Source organism: Corvus moneduloides, chromosome 9 (assembly GCF_009650955.1).
Source record: "Corvus moneduloides isolate bCorMon1 chromosome 9, bCorMon1.pri, whole genome shotgun sequence".
NCBI classification, from domain to species: domain Eukaryota; kingdom Metazoa; phylum Chordata; class Aves; order Passeriformes; family Corvidae; genus Corvus; species Corvus moneduloides.
Window position 1 is genome coordinate 23,786,414 of NC_045484.1, and position 20,204 is coordinate 23,806,617.

Here is a 20,204-nt window from a genome sequence, read left to right on the forward strand (position 1 = left end):
GCACCGCCCTGCGGAGGGGCGCTTCCGCTTCCGGCGCGGGCAGCGGCGCTTCCGGCGGGTGACCCTGGCGAGTCCTTCTGTGCGGCGGGAGCGCGATGGGGCAGCGCGGGGAGCCCGAGGTGAGCGCGGGGCGGCACCGGGCCCGCACGGGACCACCGGGACGGGCAGGCGGGCGGTAACGCTGTGCTCTCTTTTCTTTCTGCAGGAGGAAGAGGAAGAGCTCGTGGTAAGACGGGGAGCCGCGGCTGGGACTCGCAGCTGCCAGGAGCGGCTGCCCGGGGCCGTCAGCACCGACTAACAGGCTCGGGGGGCTCGGGCCGGGCCGCGCTGTGCCGGCGACCCAGAGCTCCGTGGGGAGGCCGGGTGGATGCGCGGTGCGGATGCGCGGCTCCCTCTCAAAGCGCTGGGGCTCGGGGGAAGCGGCGTGCGCGGGTGTCCCTGTGCTCACCGCAGCCCCGTGTCCGCAGGACCCCCTGACCACGGTGCGGGAGCACTGCGAGCAGACGGAGAAATGCGTGAAGGCGCGGGAGCGGCTGGAGCTGTGTGACGCGCGGGTGTCCTCCCGCTCCGAGACGGAGGAGCAGTGCACAGAGGAGCTCTTCGACTTCCTGCACGCCAGGGACCACTGTGTAAGTGCAGCGTCCCTGCTGCGGCTGTGAGCAGAGCTGCCTTCAGCCACGCTGCTGACAGTGCTGCCAGGTCGAGTGTGAGCTGTGGTAGTTGTTCAGTCGCTTTTTCTTGTTTAACGTTGGGTTCCTCCTTGTTACAACAGATCTAGCAGGGATTCGGTATGTTATTACACAGTTAAGTAACTCAAACCCATTGCTTGTGTGCAGTAAATCACTCGGCTATTTCAGTCTTGTATTTGCCATTTTACAGTTAAACCTTTTTAACCTGAGCTGAAGCTTTCCAAGGCATCTCAGTAACTTTTTTGAATGACTTGTTGCAGAACAAGAGCCAGGGGCTGTGAGGATGTGTGCATTGGTGGCCCAGAAAACCAAGAGGCTGGTGGTGACACCCTGCTGATTTCCATCCCTAAACCATGAGTTACTGAGGGCTCTCTCTCTCTTTGCAGGTTGCTCACAAGCTTTTCAGTAAGCTGAAGTGAAAGGGGGCATAGTTGACCATCTGCTTCCACAGCCAGTGCCAGTGGTTCCTGGATCACAGTTCTGCTTCCTGCAGTCCATCCTCCATGCTGAGCATGAACGAAACGGCTTCCTGGCAGCCTGTCACTGCCTCTGTGCTCCTGGAAGATGTGCAGCCGTGCAAAAAACCACAAACGTGTTGATGTTCTGTAATTTTCCATATTAAACGTTGAGAGTTCCTGTGGAAGTGCCCTGTGTTTATTTCCTAGTTCTTGTGCTTGACTCGTACTGGGTTAAGATGAAATTGCTGGGTGTCAGAACCCAGGTAAGGGCGGGAGAGTTTTCCTCACCTGTGGGAATATCCTTTTCATGCTGCTGTGATGGACAGCTGCTGCAGGCCAGTCCCATGGGGAAGAATTTGTCTGTTGGAGCCACAAAGGTTATTTCCAAGCCCCTCAAGACCAGTGTTGTTCAAGCAGTATGTTCTGACTAAGTTAGACTGAAGGGAGTGACCCTTTTCTAGGAGAGAAAAGTTCCTCCCCACCCTCAGCGGAAAGCTGTCACCTGTCCCTCACTGTCTCCTGCTGCTGCCAGCGGCTGGAAGAGCCTCTTGGCAGCAGCCAGCTCTGCCCTCTTGCCCAGGAAACCAACCCCGTGGCTGTGGAGGCGCGTGTGGGTGGTTCACCTGCTCAAAGCCCGCTCAGGGTCACCGGGGGGAGCTGAAGGCTTTCTGTGTGAGTTACCAGCCCATTCTCCTCACCTGGGACTGTCCTGTCCATGCTCTGCCTGCTCCTTTCACGAGAGAGAATGTTTAGGAGGAAAACAAGGGTATCTCACGGGGTAGAAAATTTCTTGGCTATTCTTCAAAGTGGAATGAAGGCCACCACCTTATAAATTTGGCTGTTCTTTATCCATGTAGTGGTTCACGGTCCTTTTGCTGATGGATTTCGGACTTTTATTAGGGTAAGCGTACCATGTAAATTCCATCAGGTTTTGGTGTGTGTGTTTTTTCTCCTGTGGCACGGGGCAGGGTCCAGCTGTGCCTGTGCGTTTCTGCTGCAAAGCACGTTTGTTGCCGGACCCTTTTCAGCAGCTGATGCCCAAACCCAGCTCAGCAATCACAGGACGTTTAGGTTGGAAGGGACCTTAAAGGCCATTCAGTTCATCCCCGCGCCGCGGGCACGGACACGCTCTCCGAGCCCTGTGCAGCCCGGAGCCCTTTGCAGCCCGGAGCCCCGTGCAGCTCGGAACCCTTTGCAGCCCGGAGCCCCTTTGCAGCGCGGAGCCCTTTGCAGCCCGGAGCCCTTTGCAGCCCGGAGCCCCTTTGCAGCCCGGAGCCCCTTTGCAGCCCGGAGCCCTGTGCAGCCCGGAGCCCTTTGCAGCCCGGAGCCCCGTGCAGCCCGGAGCCCCTTTGCAGCCCGGAGCCCTTTGCAGCCCGGAGCCCCTGTGCAGCCCGGAGCCCTTTGCAGCCCGGAGCCCCGTGCAGCCCGGAGCCCCTTTGCAGCCCGGAGCCCTTTGCAGCCCGGAGCCCTGTGCAGCCCGGAGCCCTTTGCAGCGCGGAGCCCTTTGCAGCTCGGAGCCCCTGTGCAGCCCGGAGCCCTTTGCAGCTCGGAGCCCTGTGCAGCCCGGAGCCCTTTGCAGCTCGGAGCCCTTTGCAGCTCGGAGCCCCTGTGCAGCCCGGAGCCCTTTGCAGCTCGGAGCCCCTGTGCAGCCCGGAGCCCTTTGCAGCTCGGAGCCCCTGTGCAGCCCGGAGCCCTTTGCAGCTCGGAGCCCTGTGCAGCCCGGAGCCCTGTGCAGCCCGGAGCCCTTTGCAGCTCGGAGCCCTTTGCAGCTCGGAGCCCTGTGCAGCCCGGAGCCCTTTGCAGCCCGGAGCCCTTTGCAGCTCGGAGCCCTTTGCAGCTCGGAGCCCCTGTGCAGCCCGGAGCCCTTTGCAGCTCGGAGCCCTTTGCAGCTCGGAGCCCTGTGCAGCCCGGAGCCCTTTGCAGCTCGGAGCCCCTGTGCAGCCCGGAGCCCTTTGCAGCCCGGAGCCCTTTGCAGCTCGGAGCCCTTTGCAGCTCGGAGCCCCGAGCACTCCCCGGTCCCGCCCCGGAAGGCGCCGCGGCCATGGCGGCGCTGGGCGGGCGCGGGCGGGCGGCGGCCGCGCTGCTGCGGCGGGGAGCGGCACCGGGAGCGGCACCGGGAGCGGCACCGGGAGCGGCATCGGGAGCGATACTGGGAGCGGGGCCGCGCCGGCACCGGCACAAGGAGAAGTGGGTGAGCGAGGCCGGGCCGGGACCAGAGCACCCGCACCCCGCGGCGCTGCTCTCACCCCGCTTTTTTCCCCACTAACCCTTTCGCACCCCACTGCAAATCCCCCTCTAAGCCCCCCATTTCACCTCTCGCTGCACCCCCGTGCCGCCGCTCTGTGTGCAGCCGTGCCCACCCAGGGCCCCGACCCCATTCGGCCATTCCCAGAATCCTGGAATCGCTGAATATGCTGAGTTCGAAGGGATGCATCAGGATCATCGTGTGCAACTCCTGGCTCTGCGCAGGACGCCCCAGCAATCCCACCCTGTGCCTGAGAGCATTGTCCAAATGCTTCTTGAACTCAGACAGGCTTGGTGCTCTGACCACTTCCCTGGGGAGCCTCTTTCAGTGCCCAGCCACCCCGTGGGTGAAAAGCCTTTTCCTGTTACCCAACTTAAGCCCCCCTGTCACAGATTTATGCCATTCCATCTGGTCCTGTCACACTCACACTCCAGAAAGGCCCCATGGACTTCTGCCAGCACGTAACCCAGTGCTGGCTTCTCCCAGAAAAACACGAAGGCTGGCTGGAGGGGCTGGGTACTGGGATATCAAGGTATTTTGTCTTTTAACACCACTTATTTTTCCCCACAAGGCTGCCACGGCCCCCCGCATCGCGTCCACGCGGCTGGCCCTGCACCACTTCGACACGAGCTACAGCCTGCACCTGGGGGCCCTGTGGCCCTCGGTCCGTGCTGGGCTTCTCTGCGAGCAGAAGTACGGGGCCCTCCTCAACAACTTCGCTGCTGCTGACCACATTCCCCAAGAGCTGGAGCTGCTCAACGCCACCGATTTCATTTCTGAGGCCTCCCAAAAGGCGCAGCAATGGCAGCGGGTTGGAGCTGCAGGGGAAGCGGCCAGAGGGTGCCAGGAGGGCTCTGATGAGGGCAGGACTGTGATGCAGGCAGAAATAATGACACAGGCAGAGACATCGCCACTGTTTAGTGCCTCCATCAGCTCCAAAATCAAGTGTTACACCTTCCCCAGGGGCGACATCACGCGCTTTCGCCCTGCACGGTGAGACACCCCTGGACAGACCGCCCTGTCTTTGCCAGCCTCAGGGGCTCCTTCCATGTGTCTCCATCCTCACTTCCAACTGCTCTTTTCTTTTCTTTTCCCCTCCAATGTTTGCTATTGTTACGCAAACTGATGATTTCCAGGCCAGATGCTCTGGGGCTCCTCGACTATTACCTCATGGATGCAGCATCTCTCCTGCCAGTCCTGGCGCTCAACATGCAGCCAGATGACTTTGTCCTCGACCTCTGTGCTGCTCCGGGTGGGAAGAGTCTGGCTCTGCTGCAGACTGGGATTTGTGGTGAGTGTGGGTGGGCATTGCCTTGTTCCCGTGTGTACAACAGGGCTGGAGCAGTGTGCTGTGCCCATTCGTGTCTGACCATTAATAATTTCTGTGTGCAAGAGTTGGGAATCAGGTGTGGTTTTGCAAAAGTGACATTCCCAGTGTGCCTGTTCTGTCCTGTCAGGGCATCTGGCAGCCAACGACGTCTCCGTTTCCCGGACAAAGAGGCTGTACCAGATTCTCCATAGCTATGTCCCCAAAGAAGTCAGGGATACTGTGAGTGTCACGTCCTACGATGGAAGGGACTGGGACCAGGTGAAAGGTGGCACTTTCCATAAGGTAGGTGTTTGGGAACCAGTGAAGATAAACCCATCAATTCACTTCCCTCCTCTTTTTGAGGAAGACAGCAGCTTATCTTTCTGTATAATTGTGTGGTTTTCCATAATCTTAAGTGCAGAGAAAGAGAGAAGGCCAAGCCACATAAGGAGTAGGATTTCCACCTGATATCCCTTTCTGCAGGATCTGGTGCATGTGTGCATCTAGACTTGTACCTTTATTTGCCTGTGTAATCCCCCATAGAAATCTTGTTCTTGTCCATCACCTGGAAGGGGTTAAATGTGAAGATTAGATAATTCTGGCTTCTCAGCTATGTCCAGGCCCAGGGGCTGGGTTTGGTGTTCCAGAGGTTGCATTGGGTACTCCTGGGGCTGGGTTGGGTACTCCGGGAGGCGTCGCTCTAGCAGCACCGCCTGTGTGTGCTGCAGGAACATTGCCAGGGACACACGCAGAGCAGGGACATTAAATGAGGACACGAGTTAGTGCAGGATGTTTTCCAGCATTTTTGCACATTCCCAAAATGCCGAAGCAGCCAGATGATGACAGTTCAGTGTGGTGCACACCTCTGCTTGGGCACTGAGAGCTGCTGGCAGGGGTGGAGGTGGTGGGCACAGGGCTGGCTGCAGGAGGGGATTTGCTGAGCTTGACCTGGGCAGGAGTCTGAGGTGGGACCTCTGCTGCTGCAGGTGCTGGTGGATGTGCCCTGCACGACAGACAGACACTCTGCCATGGAGGAGGACAACAACATCTTCCACAAGAGGCGAACCAAGGAGCGTCAGATGCTGCCCATGCTGCAGCTGCAGCTGCTGATGTGAGTGAGCTCGGTTGTGTTGTGTTCCTCGGGTGCTGGGAGCAGCTCTCCAGCACTGAAACCTCTTCTTACTCTGTCTGTCCCCAACTGGGAAATGTGGAAACCACGTGTAGTTTTCTGGCAGTAGTTGGAACACATCAAATCACAGTAAGTGTAAGAAAGTGCAGGTGTTCCTGGTCAGGTCAAGTGTCCTGCTGTCCCCAGCAGTAGCTGTAGCATGTAGGGAGAAGGGTCTAAGGAACAGGATGGGTGCAGTTGTTTTGGGTGGTGATCTCCTGGGTCCTGGCACCCTGGAGGATTCCTGAGTGCCCGCTTCTCCCAGCACTCGGCAGGTGCTGGAAAGTGCCACAGCTTGTCACTGTGTGCTGTGGCAATAAGGAAACAGATTAGAGAGTCCCATGGCAGCACTTGAACTGCAAGAATTCCTTCCCCTGTATGTGTATCCCGTTCCTTTGAATGTGACAGCAGGATTACACCTTCCAGCTGCTCTCCAGAAGCATCTCTCCCACGTTAAATTCTTTATCAATTTAAGTATCTGTTTGACTCATTGCCCTGGCCCAAAACACTCCTCATGTTGCAGTGACCCAGACTGCCGAGCCTGTGGAGTTCAAGGGGGGTTTGTCTGTCACTTCCTATGAGTTCCCTGTTGGCTTCCCAGTTTCGGTGGGTGGGAATGCCCATGTCCCATAGAGACCTCCTCATCCCGTGACCACGCATGTGTTCACCTTGCCTGCAGGGCTGGGATCCTCGCCGCGAAGCCGGGAGGAGAGGTGGTGTATTCCACGTGCTCCCTGTCCCCGCTGCAGAACGAGTGTGTGGTGGAGAGGGCACTGGACATTGCAGAAGCCCAGTTCAACATCAGTATCCACGTTGAGGACTTGAGCCACTTCCGGACGCTCTTCCAGGACACGTTTTCCTTCTTCTCAGACTGCCGGCTCGGGGAGCTTGTCCTGCCTCACCTCACAGCCAACTTTGGGCCGATGTATTTCTGCAAATTACGTCGGATGTAGAAGGGGCGACAGACTCTGTCCATCTGCTGTCAGGAGATACCCCAATCTTTAAGGGAAAGCAGAACTGCTTTATATTTATTTTTCTTTCTAAAATGTCCCAAAGGAAGTCTGCTTTTTTACTGTAGACATGGGGAATAAATGAGAAAGACCTGCTGTGGTGTTTCCTGAATATTTATCTGTTTGAGACTGAGGTGTTTAATCTAGGAAAGAGAGAGGTCTTATTAGAGGGAGCTAGTTATCTGCCTGTGTGGGACAGGATAAATGGCCCTGCTCTCTCCCTCCTGTCTGCTTTGATCCTACATGAGCAGGTTTGGGTTAACAAACACCATCTGGGGATCTCAGCCTTTCTGTCGGGGATCTCAGCCTTTCTGTCCGGGATCTCACCATCTGCATAAATGAGTTGCATCTGTCTCTCCTTATCTCCTGCCTTCAGACAGAGCAGCCTGAGGTCCTGAAATCAGAGGTTCCTAAGAGTGCCCCTCCTGTGGGGTTGGAAATGTGCTTGGGATGCTGGAGATCTGGTGCTGTGGAGAGGCCAGCGACTGTTGCTGTCCCTCACATCTAGCAAGGCTGTGGATAAGTGTGAATGTTCCCATGCTAGATGCCATTTAATGTCCAGTAGGCAGGTGTTTGTATGATTCTGAGCAGTGACTTTGTTTATAGAATCATCACCTTCAGTGAAGGATTACTGGAGCTCATGATAAGAGTTGCTTAATAGTTAAATTTTTATTTTTATGAGCAAAATATAGTGATGGGAAGTGACGGACACGGCTGTATTCCTCATGGGGCAGCCCACAGTTACATCCTTATGAAGTTACTCCAGTGCCAGCAAGAAAATACTATTGAATTTCTGTAATCCTTCCCTCACAGCACCGCCCTGCTGTGAGAGGCAGCACTGACGGAAATGGGGGTGAAGGGCTGAACCCACATCCATGGCCATCCCTGCAGGAAGGTGCAGCTCCTAGATTTATCACTGTTTGAACCTATCTTAAGCCAGCTCCTGCAGGGCATCCTTGGTTCCTTATTGGCAAGGAGAGGGGTCAGGAGGTGGCGTTTCCTTCCTCCTCCCCTCCTCAGTGTAGTCTCTGCACTGCTGGTGGCAGTCGTGCAGCGCCGTCCCTTCTCCTTGGGGACCATGGTGACTATGCCACTCTCTTGTCACGGCTGAGGGTCTCCACCTCCTTCATGAAGCGCAGGCACAGCTCCTCCTGCCACGGCAAGGCCACGCACTGCACGGCCACGGGCAGCCCCACAGCTCCTGACACAGCCTGTAGTGGGTGGACAAGCAGTGAGGGGTCATCTGGGGGGCTCAGACCTCCAGCAGATTTTGGGGACTTGGTTTAGGCCTGTGACTCATCCCAGAGAGTGTGGAGGTTGGAGTTTGAGCCCTGTTAATGTGCTGGGCAGAGGGAAGGTTCTTGCTCTTCTGTGATGGAAATGCTTGCCAAATCTAGGGTAACATGTTTGAAACACCTTCCCCCGCACACACCCCAGCCAGCTCTGCTTTGAGCTGTCTTGTAGGCAGATCCCTTTTCCTTCAGCATCCTCATTCCTGATCCATGCTCCAGTGACAGCCTGGGCTTGGTTGAAGGCGTCATGAAGCAGGGGGAAAGTGCAGTGCAGTGCTGTGGGCTGTGGCTGTTGCAAGGACCTGCTCCCAGAAGCTTTGCTGCATGGCTCCTTGCTGGCTTCAGCCTACCCAGCCTGGGGGAGATCCTTTAGTCCCCCCAAAGCTTAGTCACTTAACCATTTGGGGGCTTGGGCAAAAAACAAGGGGTGTATTCAAGGTGGATTTGGGGATTAGCAAGGGTGTATAAAAAAGATATGAATTTTTTTGCACTGTGCCCATGCTGATGGAGATATTTAGGAGCCCTTGATATCATTGAAACTGTTACCTGAGCTTCCATCAGCAGTCTCTGCTCCACACTTCCCATACCTGTTTCAGTGTCCGGTCCCAGGGGTCATCACAGCATCCTTGGTAAAGCTTTAGCTCTTCCTCATCAGCCTCTGTCACGGTGCTGACAGGAACAACCCCGGCGGGGAAGTTCAAGACGTTGTACAGCATCGTGGAGGAGATGGCAGCTGAGAGAAGCAGGAGAGGATGCAGGCAGTGACAGCCTCCTGTCTTACTTCAAACTTACACATTCCATATTCACTGAAGCCCCTGAGAACTATGTGTCTGTCTCCACCTGCTCAGAGAGCTCTTTAGAGTTACTTTTCCTTCCCAATTCCCATAAAATGCTTGGGTGGGCAGTGAAGCTCCATGGTGGTGGATGTTTCCCGCCAGTCTCAGACACTGTGGTTCTCTGCCCTCCTGGGAAGGCCCCAGACTCACTTACTGAGGAGTTTCCCAGGGTATCCCGTGGTGAAGGCTGGCCCCAGGACAGGGCACAGCACAACGTCCAGCTGGAGTTCCTTCCACCGGGCGATGAACTGGGAGCGGTACACCTGGGCGAGGAGAGGGGGATGCCATGGAGCCATGTCCATGCCTGGAGCATCTCAGCCTCTCCAGGCAGAGCTGAGGAGGCAGCAGCAGGCAGCAGTGCTTGAGGGATGAGGCAGAGGAGTGTGTGTTTGCCTCCACAGCATGTGGCCAGACCGTGGCCAGGAATTTGAAAGGTCCCACTTCAGTCATCCCCACTCCCAGGACAGCCTTCATTGTGCCTGGGCATGAGCACTGCAGGCAACCAATGAAGTCCTGTCTGGGCTGACTCAAAAGCCCATCTACCCATTCCTACCCTTCTTTGTGCATTTCCCTCCATCTTGTCTCCTCCCCAGCAATCCCTCCCCTGCACAATCCCTTTCCAAACCGATGACTTTCTGACCTGGTGCTTGCCACAAAGCCTCAACTTGTGGCATGATGCCAGAGAGTAAAGTTCTCAAAACACACCTGTATTTGATGGTGATGATTCCACATCTCCTTCACTGACCTGCAAGTGGAAATCATAGCAACATCTTTAAGCTTTAAGAGGATGAGGAATTGCTTAAATAGTCCTCTGGATTGATAAGCCCTGGTGATTTAGGCAATTGCTTAAAACAATACAGGTTTCACAATCTTCCTAAAGTTTCCTTTGGCATCTGGCCAAGCAATTAAGCAGCAAATGTCTGGAAGTGCTGGAGAGAAGGTTTCCCTGATGGGCCTGGATTTAATACTCATCTCTTCCACAGGCTTCCTGTAATGACCTTATCCATTCAAATGCCTCATTCCTGTCAGGATATCACTAGAGGCAGTGAAGCCATGTCCAGCAATGAAGGACAACCCCTGCAGAGAGCTGATCACAGCCTGTTGTGAATCCAGTCCCCCCCAGCCATGGATGCCTAGAGGAGAAGGTACCACCCATTTCCATGGACATCCATGAGGACAATGCCATCTTACCTCATTCCTGCCAAGGCACTCAGGTAGGCAGCCAGGCGGGGAAACTGGAAAGGCAGGAGGTTCCTTAGGGACATGTAGTGGGGGTGCAGTTACTTGTGTCACCCTGGGAAGCCCCCATTCCTCTCCTGAGGGACAGGGACTCACCAGAGGCTTAAGAAGCAGAGCCAGCAGCTTCTTCACCAGCCTTGGCATCTTGCAGGAATTCACCTGTGGTTTCAAGCCTGGATCAACAATATCTCCTGTGCTGAGAGATGACAAGAGGATGGGGTCATGCCACAGAAGCTGTTTGCCCTTTCTCAGAGGCCTGGGTGTTTCCTGTTTGGGGTGGGAGAGCTGGGCTCATTGTGCTTGTGCCGTGCTCATGGAGTGGGGCTGCAGGTGTTGGCAGCACTGCTGCCAGAGGGCTCCTACTTACAACACGTCCAACCAGGCACGGCCTCCATCAGCAAAAAAGGTCTTAAAAAACAGTTCAGTCATGACATAGGGGATCCGAGGAGGAGAGAAGGGCACCAGCTGCACCAAAACACAAGATTATGTTGCGGCCTGGGGATGTGAAGAGTTTCCAAGACCCAAATGTGGATATTCCTCAAAGGCAGAGAAGCACCTCCCTGGGCTCCACGTGCCAAGATAAGCCTTGCCTCAACCCTTTTCCATCCAGCCATCTCCCCATGAGATTATTCCTGCTGGTTGCCCATGAGATGCACTGCTCCCGCAAGCAGGGGTGTCTCTGCCTGGTGTTACGTGGCTGGGGTAACCTAATCCCATACCTCTGCTGGGTCATTTTTCCCACAGCTGGGCTTGGGAGCTGCGTCTGGTTTCTGAAGGGTGATTTCCTCAGCGTGGAGTGAGGCTGGGGACACCCTGGGGAGAAGAGCAGGGGGTGGTGGTGCTCACCTGGTGCCCAGCTGCCTGCAGAGCATGCCTGGTTTCCTTCACTGCCCTCCTCATGCAGGGGGGCAGCGGGAAGTAGCCGTCAGTGTCGTAGTACCCGACCCGCAGGGGAGTGGAGCTGGAGTACACCTGGAGCAAGGAGACACCACGTTAGCGTTCCTATTTCTAATGGGGTTGCTGTGAAAATCCTTTAGACATACACCATGGACCAGGTCTGGGATCAAGACTGGATCCAGCCACATCCATGCTCCATCAAGAAAGCAAGGGGGGCCTCTCTGGACCTTGTGATGCAGTGGGAGGGTCTCCCCTACTCCTTGTAGTTCCCTATTAAACTCAGATATGAACTGTTGGCCAGTCTGGGACTAGGGTTGGACTCAGCTGTACCTAGACTCTGTCAGGAGTTCAGAAAGCAAGGGGGTCCTTTCTGAACCTCGTGGTTCAATGGGAGGGTCATCCCTGCCCTTCGCACCCTTGTCCTTTGCATCCCCAGGCTCCATGCAAATCATTCCAGAGTTGATTTTCCTCTGGATGCTCCATCTTCGTAATGAGTAACAGAGTGAACCCTGTCATTGAACTTGGTCACCCTTCTGCAAATTTATGTTAAAACCTGATTATTCCAATGCCTTTGCCGGTGATTCTTTAGGTGACCTAAATCACTCATTCGTGACACCCACCCTGCTGGGGGTAGGTCTGCTCCCATGCTGACACCCGCTGCAGAAGAGGGCAAGAGCTCCAAATGTTAAGGAGTGACTAATTTTCTGGTTTGCTAATTATAGGTACCCTTTCCAAATGTCTACCCCTGCCTTTTTTTCCAGACCCCTCTTCATCCCACCCTTCAGAAAAAGCCCAGCTACTTCAAATCAGTACATTCAACCACTGCTGCAAAGGATGGAGGTGGAAAAACCTTCTGCAGCTGCTCTGCTGCAGAGGGAAAGTAAATGCCCTCAGCTAAGAGATTTTGTGCAGCAGTTTCTGATCCTGTCTCATCTTGCCCTAAAGATCTCCAGCTATTTGCTCCCAGTATTGCTTTCTTCCCCACTCTTTCCTGGATTCTCTCAATTCAATAAGCTGCATTCCAGCTGAGAAGACAGACAGGATAACTACTGATTTGCCTATTTTTTTTTCATGAGGATTATGAATTGTGCCCTCAAAGAGAGCTATTTTACTGAAAACCAGTATTGTAGAGGTAACTGGACCCTTCAGGAAGGTGTGTAGCACCCTGGGGGGAACCAGGGCTCGCTGACTGAAAGCCTCACCTCCTCATTGAAGGGGATGGGGGGCACGGAGGGGTCCAGCTGGAACATCTCCTGGCACAGCAGCGCCTTCATGCACAGGGCCAGGCTGTCCACGTCCCTCGCCATGGGCCCCAGTGCACAAGGGACTGGATGGGACAAGAGCAAACACCCACACTGAGCAGATGGATGTGCCAAACACCGTCCCACCCCTCTGCACAGCCATGCTGGGGTGAGCAGGCAGTGAGGGGTGCTTCAGATGGACTCCAGGCAGGCCTTTGTTGTCTTAGGTTTTCTTCTGGCCTGCAGGAGAATATCAGGCTCTCCACAGGATCCAGGGAAAATGAATTTATAATTCATGTACCTGCCAGGATGCCATTGATAGGGCCAGTCACTCCAGATAGGCTGTGGGAAAAGAAAAAGCAGTATATTGTCGTTTCAGTAATGGGGAAATATTCCCAGTGTGTTTGAATAGCATGGTGGGGTCTCCAGCTCAGGACCAGAAACAGAAAGAACTTATTTCAAAAATTCGAATTGAGTAGTGCAAAACAGGAACTTTTGGCCAAAATAAAACAAACAAACAAACCTAAACCCCAACAAATCTTAGTTTTGGTTTAACCAAAATTGTTCCCTTTTGGCATTATTTAACTGCTTTAACCCCCTTTTACTTTTAACTCCAGGCTAGATTTACAATGAAAATGTGCCCATTTCCCACAAAATCTAACCATGCTGTCTCCTGGGAGAGGTTTTGAGCAAAGCAAGCCACCCTTTAAGAGCCACTCTCTCTCCTCCCTCCAAGTACTCGCCCAGTACTTTGCCCCTTCGGCCAAGCTTGACCATGAGGAGGGTTGGAAGGGCAGACCCAGCACCCACCTGAGCCTCTCAGCCGTGGGTTTGAGGCCACAGAGCCCGCAGAAGCTGGAGGGCAGGCGGATGCTGCCGCCGACGTCGGAGCCGATGCCCAGGATGGAGCCTCCCCCCGCAATCAGAGCTCCCTCCCCACCCGAGGAGCCCCCGGGGCTCTTCTGGTGGTTGAGGGGGTTCAAGGTCTGGCCAAAGATGGGGTTGCTGCAGTCATAGCTGGAGAGAAAAAAGCCAGGGAACAGGCTGTGAGGGACGGCTGAATGCTTTGGGTTTGTTTGCTTTCCCTTGCAGGGAGCCTGTGTGGCAGAGCCAACCCCTTCCTTCCATCCCATAAGTCCCTCAGGACATGGCTCATTCCCACGAGCCTCTGCTCTCCCTCCCATGCACAAGTGCACTTGATTTCTCTTAAACCATGGTAGGTTCTTCCCCTCTTAATCTTATCTGACGGCTCTTTCAGTTGAGATTTTTGCCAGATAATGGAAGAGGGACTCTCCAGGCCACATCTCAGGAGCCAGGGAGGAGCTTGTCCAGGGACCTACAGGCTGGGTTTTTCCTTCAGAAGCACAACCAGAGGGAAGATTTTTAATGATGTGTGTCACCTGAAGAGGGATTGTGGCACGTTGGTCATTGCAAATGGGATGGCCCCTTGTCTCTTCAGGACCTTGACCAGGACGCTGTCTTCCTCCATCAGAGTGCCCAGGCACTGCACAAGCCCACAGGTCGCCAAGTGCCCCTGCAGAGAGGAGAAGTGACAAGGGACACGGTCAGTGCAGTTCCCTTGCTCTTTTGGAAGGATCATCCGGTGTTCCCTCAGGGGCTGTGTGTTTGGTACCAAGCCACTCCCTTGCAAGCCCTTGCTCAAAGGGCCAAGGACTCCCTCTCCTTCCATCCTTGGCAGAGAGCTGGGTTAAAGCTTCTCCTGAAGCTCTCCTTGCTCTTTTCCATGCTCCTTTTCTCCCGTGACCCAAATGCAACTCCCTACTCCACAGGTGCACTCGCTCAGGAGCAAACCCAGCATCCTGCTGTCCAAGTGAATCCATCAGTGGATGTCCAGGGAAGGAATAATCCCAGGTAAACAGAGTGTGACCTTTTTTCAGTTAGCCTTGGTATTTGGGGCTTGCTTTGGGCTTAGAGCCCTCAACCTTAGTGCAGCCTGTACTGTGTCACGTATCAGAGGAGAAATCATTTGTGTCTATAACTATTCACCCCTGTTTTTTATCTGCTGATGGAGGTTTGTGCTGCTTTTGGCCAGGGTAGAGTTTATTTTCTTCACAGTAGCTACTTCAGGGCTGTGTTTTGGACTGTGTGCTATAAACAGTGTTGATAACACAGGGATGTTATTGTTATCACTGAGCAGGGCTTGCCCAGGGCTTCTTGTACCACCTCACCAGTGAGCAGGCTGGGGGTGCACAAGAAACTGGGAGGGGTCAGCCAGAATAGCTGATCCCAAGTGACCAGAGGGACATTCCATACCATATGGAGTCATGCTCAGCATATAAAGCTGGGGGAAGAAGAAGGAAGGGGAGATTTTGTGGAGATTTTTGAGGTGATGGCGTTTGCCTTTCCCAGTTACCATCACACATGATGGAGCCCTGCTCTCCTGGGGGTGGCTGAACACCTGCCTGCCCGTGGTGAATTAATTCCTTGTTTTGCTTTTCTTGTGTCCACAGTTTACCTAATAAACTGTCTTTATCTCAACCCACAAGTTTTCTCACTTTTAGCCTTTCTATTCTCTCTCCCCCCATCCCACTGGGTGTGGAGTGAGTGAGGGAGTGAGGGAGTGAGTGAGTGAGTGACTGAGGGAGTGAGTGACTGAGGGAGTGAGTGAGTGCCTCCTGGGCTGCAGCTGCCTCAGACACAGACAGGTTTCCTGTGGTGCAGGCAGGGAGGGATTGGGCCCCTTCCCCATTCCCTGTGTCCCACCACTTCAGCACCCAGTCCAGCCCACGATGGGACACTCCACAAGCACAAAGGGAAGAACCTTGTGGCCGATGTGATCCTTGATGCTGACAGGGATGCCGTAGAGCAGCCCTTTCTCCTTGTGCCGTTGTATCTCCTGGAGCTGCTCCTCACACTCTGGGATAAAGTGTCGCAAGCAGTTTGTCTGCTGGGTCACTTCCAGGGCCTTTGTTGGATGTGTGGAGGAACAGGGGTTAGATAAGAACAGCATCATTACACAGCTGCATTCAGTAGCTACCTTGATCTACAAAATGTGGCATAAATAACCCTATCCCCAGATCATCCCAGCTCAAGCCATCTCAAAGGACTCTCCCAGTGATGGATCTGACCTAGGAGACACAGCATGTTTTTCTCTAAACAGCTGCTATATTAAAGGCTGGTCATAATCCAGCTCCAATGAGCTTTTTCAGCCACCAGCACACACACCATGGTGTGGAGAATGTAAAAGATTTGCTTTGTCCATCTCACTGTGGATGGACACTCACCTTCTCTAAGTAGGTGTAGAGGACAGTCCTGGGGGACAGAGACCCTTCCCGGAGTCTTCCAGTGAGTTCCAGCAGGGGCAGGGACAGGATGGCATCTGTCTGGACACTGGGGACCTGCAGAGAGGGGGAAGATGAGGGGGATCCAGGGCAGCAGCTCCAGTTACCCTTTGGCTCAGAGGATAGGGTTGTTAAGTTTTGTCAACATTATCAACAGAGCTAGCTGGAAAGGCAGATCCTGCACGTGGGGGCTCAGACCTTGAGCTGCCAAGTATTTTATCCTGAGTTTGGATGTCACAAACAGGATGCAAACACAGGAACCCAGGTGTAGAAGGGCTTTGTCCATCCACTGCAGCAGAGGACATGGCAATGCCTTCCTCCTGGCGCAGTGGGATTTACCCACTGACCAAAACATAACCTCAGCTGAACAAACACTGCCCAGGGCAGGAGGTACCAAAGTCCTTGTACACAAGTCTCAGGCTGTCCTTTCATCCCTCAGAACAGGTACAAGCAGTGCAGGACAGCCCAGGCTGAGAAAAAACATTTAATAGCTCCAGCCCATCAAACTGCAAGGAAGTCAGCAGGGACTCACAGGTGGCCTACTCAGGTAAAGAAGACTGGCAGTTCTCAGTGCCATCAGGTTTTTAGAGGTTTTATATCATATATTTATAGGTATATAGATATATATTTAAGAAAAAAGGCTGTAGAGATATGTATCACTTGGAGGCTTTATCTCCAGGTATGTTACCTGTGTAAACATGAGCTGGTTTATCCAGTACGTATTCAGAAGTGAATAGAGCAGAACGCAAAGATGGTTAGAAATGTGAGTTGCAGTAGGAATTCAGGGCTATGCTGGTTGGATGCCTGGCTCAGTCACCCCCACATCACCTCCTGGTTGCTCCCAGGGGACACTGAAAACCCTGTGCTTCATTAGTGTTAAGTTAGACCAGGCACCTTCTGGGCAGCCTGATGGGAGGTGCCACTGACTGGGAACACTGCAAAAGTTCTTTTGGAGACACCCCAAGAGCCATCCAGAGGCCAGGTTTTAGAGACAAAGGTGTAGGACTGTGAACAGATGTGCAAACTTAGAGTTAAGTAGAGGAAAAATCTTTCTTGCTTCTACCCATTATAGGCAAGAGACATTTGCAGATCGTGAAAGAACTGGAGTTTACATCAATGAAGTTCTGGTGCATGATCACCTGAGTTGTTCAAAAACCTCATCTCAGTGAGTAATTCACATTGCCCAAGCTGTAGGCTCCCACCACATCTCATCCAGCTTGAGGAGGGCAGTGATCTCCCTTTCTCCTAAGGCACCCTTTCCTCTTGTTGAGGGCTGCTGGCACATCTCCTCCTTATAAAACCTATGGGACCATGAGCTGGACGGAGGAGCTGAAGGACAACATCAGCAGACACCCCAGTGGGACTCAGACCCCCCAGAAGGACGGGTTACCTGCTCCCTGAACTGCTGGACAGCCTTTGCCATTTTCTTCATACCCTCGTCTCGGGTCCTCCGAGCCTCTTCCATTTTCTTCTGGATCATCTTTTTGCCCAGCCATTTCCAGAGCACCAGGGCTGCCACGGAGCCGCCAAGCAGGGCGAGGGCAGCAGAAGTGTCCACCTTCCTCTCTGGCAGGAGCTGTCTCAGCAGCTGCTGGACCATCGTGTGTGTTTCTGGTCTCCAGGGATGGAATGAGGAAGAAAAGCAAGGCAGGTGCAGGAGACCTTCCCTGACTCCCCAGGCCCATCCCTCCCCCCAGCACCACTATTCAGGGTCAGCAAATAGTTCAGATAGTTCAGCCCAAAGCTGACCCCTGCAAAGCTACCGTAGGTGGAGCATGCAGTGAAAATGATTAACCACTAAATGCAGAATGCAAAGTTTGGCCAATGAACCTTGGGTTCATTGGGGTGTTGGGTTTATAGGGGCTTTCTGGGCTGTGGGAGGTTCTCCGCTGGGGAAGACTGTAGGGTCAACTGAACAAATGAAGCAAGGGAATAGCTGCTCTCCTATTTCCTGTGTAGCCTGAGAGGACAATGGGAGAAGAGGAAAACCAGCTTGAAATAAGAAGTCTTCCCTGCACAGGGCTGGGGAGTGGCATGCCAAGGGGATGCATATCTGCGGGGTACCCTGGGCTCACCAAGCCCCTTCTGCTGCTGCCTTGGTGGCCAGAGGCTGTTTTGGCACTGCTGTGGTGTCCTCAGGCACCAGAAGGAGAGGCTGTTCCACCCTGTGACAAAGCATGCTGGTATTGCCTCAGCAGTGGAAAATCCCGTAGGCTTGCAGGCCAGAAGCAAGCGATTTCCACCAGACATTGGAATGGCTGGTGTCTGACATCTTTCCAGCACAGATACCTCTCACTACAAGCACCAAGAACCACACACTGAGCTGAAGGCAACAATCCAGCCAACATCAGCCATGGTCTGTCTGCAATCTCCTCTGTTGCTTTTGGATGGTGGGTCCTCCCTGTGGGTCCCCTCCTTGGGAGAAGTGTTTAGGCGGCTGTGGATTGTGCATTACAAAACTTTGCAAGCTTCCAGCAGAGTGTGGAACTGGATTTGGATAGGAGGCTGAAGAGCCTTCTCCCTTCAGGGCTACGTGGTCCTCTAGTGCTCAGTTTTCCATTGTCATGTCTGTTCTTAGCACTTGTAAGAGTTCACTGCTGTTTTCTGTCACAATTTGTGTCAGCTGGGAATGTTCTTAACTAGAGAAATTTATGGACTCTGAACAAAATTGGCTTTGGCGCCCTCAAGGAAACATTCTGGAGCTGGCAGCAATGTGGTAACAAACTGAGCTGGCCTTTTCCTGTGTCCTTTCTAGCAGCACCCTTCCTTGGGGGATGCTCCCTCAGCTATGGCACTGCTGGTGTGACAAGAACTGCAGCTTGCGGATGCGCCTGCAGCTCATCCTTCTCCTGCTCCATGGTGCTGGCTGCAGCAGGAGCTTCCAGAGGGTGCATGTGAGCAGAGTCAGCATGTAGCAATGCCCAGCCCTCTCCCAGTCCTCATCCAGCCTCCAGGAATCCATGCAAGCATTTCCTGAGGCAGAGGTGGGTTCTTTGCCTGTGTGACAGCACTGCAACCTCTGTGATGGGCTGAGCAGATGTGGGAGGGTTTCCTCCCTGTGCTGGGAAGTGTCAGGGCACTGGCCTCCCACACCCACCTGTGCACTGGGATCTGTGCCCTGATCCTGCCCTTTAGACACTTGGTAAATGTTTAACAGAGACAGACACAGCTGTGTCCAGACTGACTTGGCATTTCAAAGGACAGCTTTTTCAGCAGGCACTGCTGCATTTCCAGATGGCCAGATGCTGCTGGGGAAAACCCTTTTCCTATCAATGTGCCAGCATCTCCACATCCTTCATGAATCCGAGGTATGGCTCCTCCTGCCACCACAAGGCCACAAATCCAAGGGAATGTAAAGGAGGGAAGTAGAGGGATGTCCCAAGTCCAGTTTCAAGTCCATAGCAGAGGAGACAGACCTGCCTGACTTGCAGATTGATGTTCACTCCTCCATGTTGGTTTTGTCACCTGAGTTGATCCAGGTCCAAGGTCAAACTCCACTAGTGGAGTTCAGATGACAACCATGACCCTTTTCAAAGGGAGAGTCAGCCCGTGGGATTTCTGATGTGGGATTTCATTGTGGCATCCACAACACGTCCTTCACTTTGGACCATCCCAGAAAAAGGCAGTTAAACCAAGTCAGAGAGTCCCCTCGTGTCCCCAGCAAGAGCTGCACCATCCTTGCTTGCAAGAGCAAAACTGCACTGATTCACTGTCAGCAGGTTCAGCTCTCAAGCAGGCTGGGTCTTGTCAGAAATTTTTATAACTGAACTGTTTTCTCTCCAATTTGGTAAGAAATATTTTTAAGTCAGCCTTGATTAAAATGACAAAGAATGAATCCTGACATCTGTGTCTTGTGTTCATGTATTTGTAACCAAACACCCTGATGCTCTTTTTAAAATGATTTACAAAACGAGGCGTATTAACCATGCTGCTCTGAAAGAATTCTAGACATTTTACAAAATACTGAAATCATAGTGAAATGCACTGGACCCCTTCAGGGAACTTGTTCAATCTGGCTCAGAGGGCTGAATAAATGTTTTCTGGGAACTCTCCAGTTTCTGACTCATTTCAGCCTGGAATATCCATTGGAAGCATAACACTTTCCTCAGTTCCAGGCCAGCTCCACTGGCACTCACAGAACATAACAGCTGCTAAGAAACTTGCCACTGCCTAAGCTGCACCTTTCCAAATACCACGAGCATCAGTTGAGAGGTGAGGGTCTGCCTCTATCAGCTCTTTTTCACCTTGCTCACCCAGGACCCTGCTGGCTTTTCCTGAATAAACTGCGATAGGATGGGAACAGAGAACTCCCATAGCAATCCTCAGACCTCTGACAGCAGGGGCTGCTTTCTCTCCTGACCGTTCCCACATTTTCCCCACTTTTGTGGGTATTGCACTCTTTTCCTTTAGCCTTTCCATAGCCAGGTGGGTTGTATGAATCCTACTTAGAACTTGTCCAGCAAGACAGAGACATGATCAGAAAGGGTGCTGCAGAGAGCTCTTAGTTCTTCACCAGGA

General features: G+C 53.5%; 3 protein-coding genes across 4 annotated transcripts; 2 read left to right on the plus strand and 1 right to left on the minus strand.

Moving 5' to 3' along the window:
- The first annotated feature begins 3 nt into the window (after nucleotides 1-3).
- LOC116447916 (cytochrome b-c1 complex subunit 6, mitochondrial) lies at nucleotides 4-1,332 on the plus strand. 2 transcript variants are annotated; one of them, XM_032117685.1, is made up of 4 exons: nucleotides 4-119; nucleotides 206-226; nucleotides 468-629; nucleotides 1,076-1,332. In XM_032117685.1, exons 1-4 carry the CDS (start codon nucleotides 96-98, stop codon nucleotides 1,106-1,108), a joined length of 240 nt encoding a protein of 79 aa, XP_031973576.1. In that variant the 5' UTR covers nucleotides 4-95; the 3' UTR covers nucleotides 1,109-1,332. The 2 variants fall into 2 exon arrangements, with proteins under 2 accessions (XP_031973576.1, XP_031973575.1); XM_032117684.1 differs by having other exon boundaries at nucleotides 73-119; nucleotides 206-629.
- Nucleotides 1,333-2,025: 693 nt separating this feature from the next.
- On the plus strand, nucleotides 2,026-6,975 carry NSUN4 (NOP2/Sun RNA methyltransferase 4). The gene is made up of 7 exons (XM_032118319.1): nucleotides 2,026-2,048; nucleotides 3,227-3,338; nucleotides 3,964-4,385; nucleotides 4,529-4,683; nucleotides 4,850-5,004; nucleotides 5,688-5,812; nucleotides 6,549-6,975. The coding sequence occupies exons 1-7, from the start codon at nucleotides 2,026-2,028 to the stop codon at nucleotides 6,820-6,822; spliced, it is 1,266 nt and encodes a 421-aa protein (XP_031974210.1). The 3' UTR covers nucleotides 6,823-6,975.
- Nucleotides 6,976-7,523: 548 nt separating this feature from the next.
- Nucleotides 7,524-17,398, minus strand: LOC116448253 (vitamin D3 hydroxylase-associated protein-like). The gene is made up of 15 exons (XM_032118407.1): nucleotides 17,077-17,398; nucleotides 15,630-15,743; nucleotides 15,167-15,310; nucleotides 13,785-13,918; nucleotides 13,195-13,401; nucleotides 12,686-12,726; nucleotides 12,346-12,470; nucleotides 11,093-11,218; nucleotides 10,614-10,711; nucleotides 10,343-10,442; nucleotides 10,199-10,242; nucleotides 9,713-9,752; nucleotides 9,162-9,270; nucleotides 8,759-8,904; nucleotides 7,524-8,090 (listed from the first exon to the last, which is right to left on the minus strand). Exons 1-15 carry the CDS (start codon nucleotides 17,284-17,286, stop codon nucleotides 7,965-7,967), a joined length of 1,764 nt encoding a protein of 587 aa, XP_031974298.1. The 5' UTR covers nucleotides 17,287-17,398; the 3' UTR covers nucleotides 7,524-7,964.
- Nucleotides 17,399-20,204: the final 2,806 nt, after the last annotated feature.

What these genes read in the sequence shown, in the direction of transcription:
- LOC116447916 (XM_032117684.1), top strand. Translation starts at nt 381, where the DNA reads ATGCGCGGCTCCCTCTCAAAGCGCTGGGGCTCGGGGGAAGCGGCGTGC. An exon ending in TGCACGCCAGGGACCACTGT is followed by an intron (nt 630 to 1,075) that starts GTAAGTGCAGCG and finishes CTCTCTTTGCAG; the next exon opens with GTTGCTCACAAGCTTTTCAG.
- NSUN4 (XM_032118319.1), top strand. Translation starts at nt 2,026, where the DNA reads ATGGATTTCGGACTTTTATTAGG. An exon ending in ACCGGCACAAGGAGAAGTGG is followed by an intron (nt 3,339 to 3,963) that starts GTGAGCGAGGCC and finishes TTTCCCCACAAG; the next exon opens with GCTGCCACGGCCCCCCGCAT. An exon ending in ACGCGCTTTCGCCCTGCACG is followed by an intron (nt 4,386 to 4,528) that starts GTGAGACACCCC and finishes GATGATTTCCAG; the next exon opens with GCCAGATGCTCTGGGGCTCC.
- LOC116448253 (XM_032118407.1), bottom strand. Translation starts at nt 17,286, where the DNA reads ATGGTCCAGCAGCTGCTGAGACAGCTCCTGCCAGAGAGGAAGGTGGAC. An exon ending in TCTACACCTACTTAGAGAAG is followed by an intron (nt 15,311 to 15,629) that starts GTGAGTGTCCAT and finishes CATCCAACAAAG; the next exon opens with GCCCTGGAAGTGACCCAGCA. An exon ending in GTGCCACAATCCCTCTTCAG is followed by an intron (nt 13,402 to 13,784) that starts GTGACACACATC and finishes TTTTCTCTCCAG; the next exon opens with CTATGACTGCAGCAACCCCA.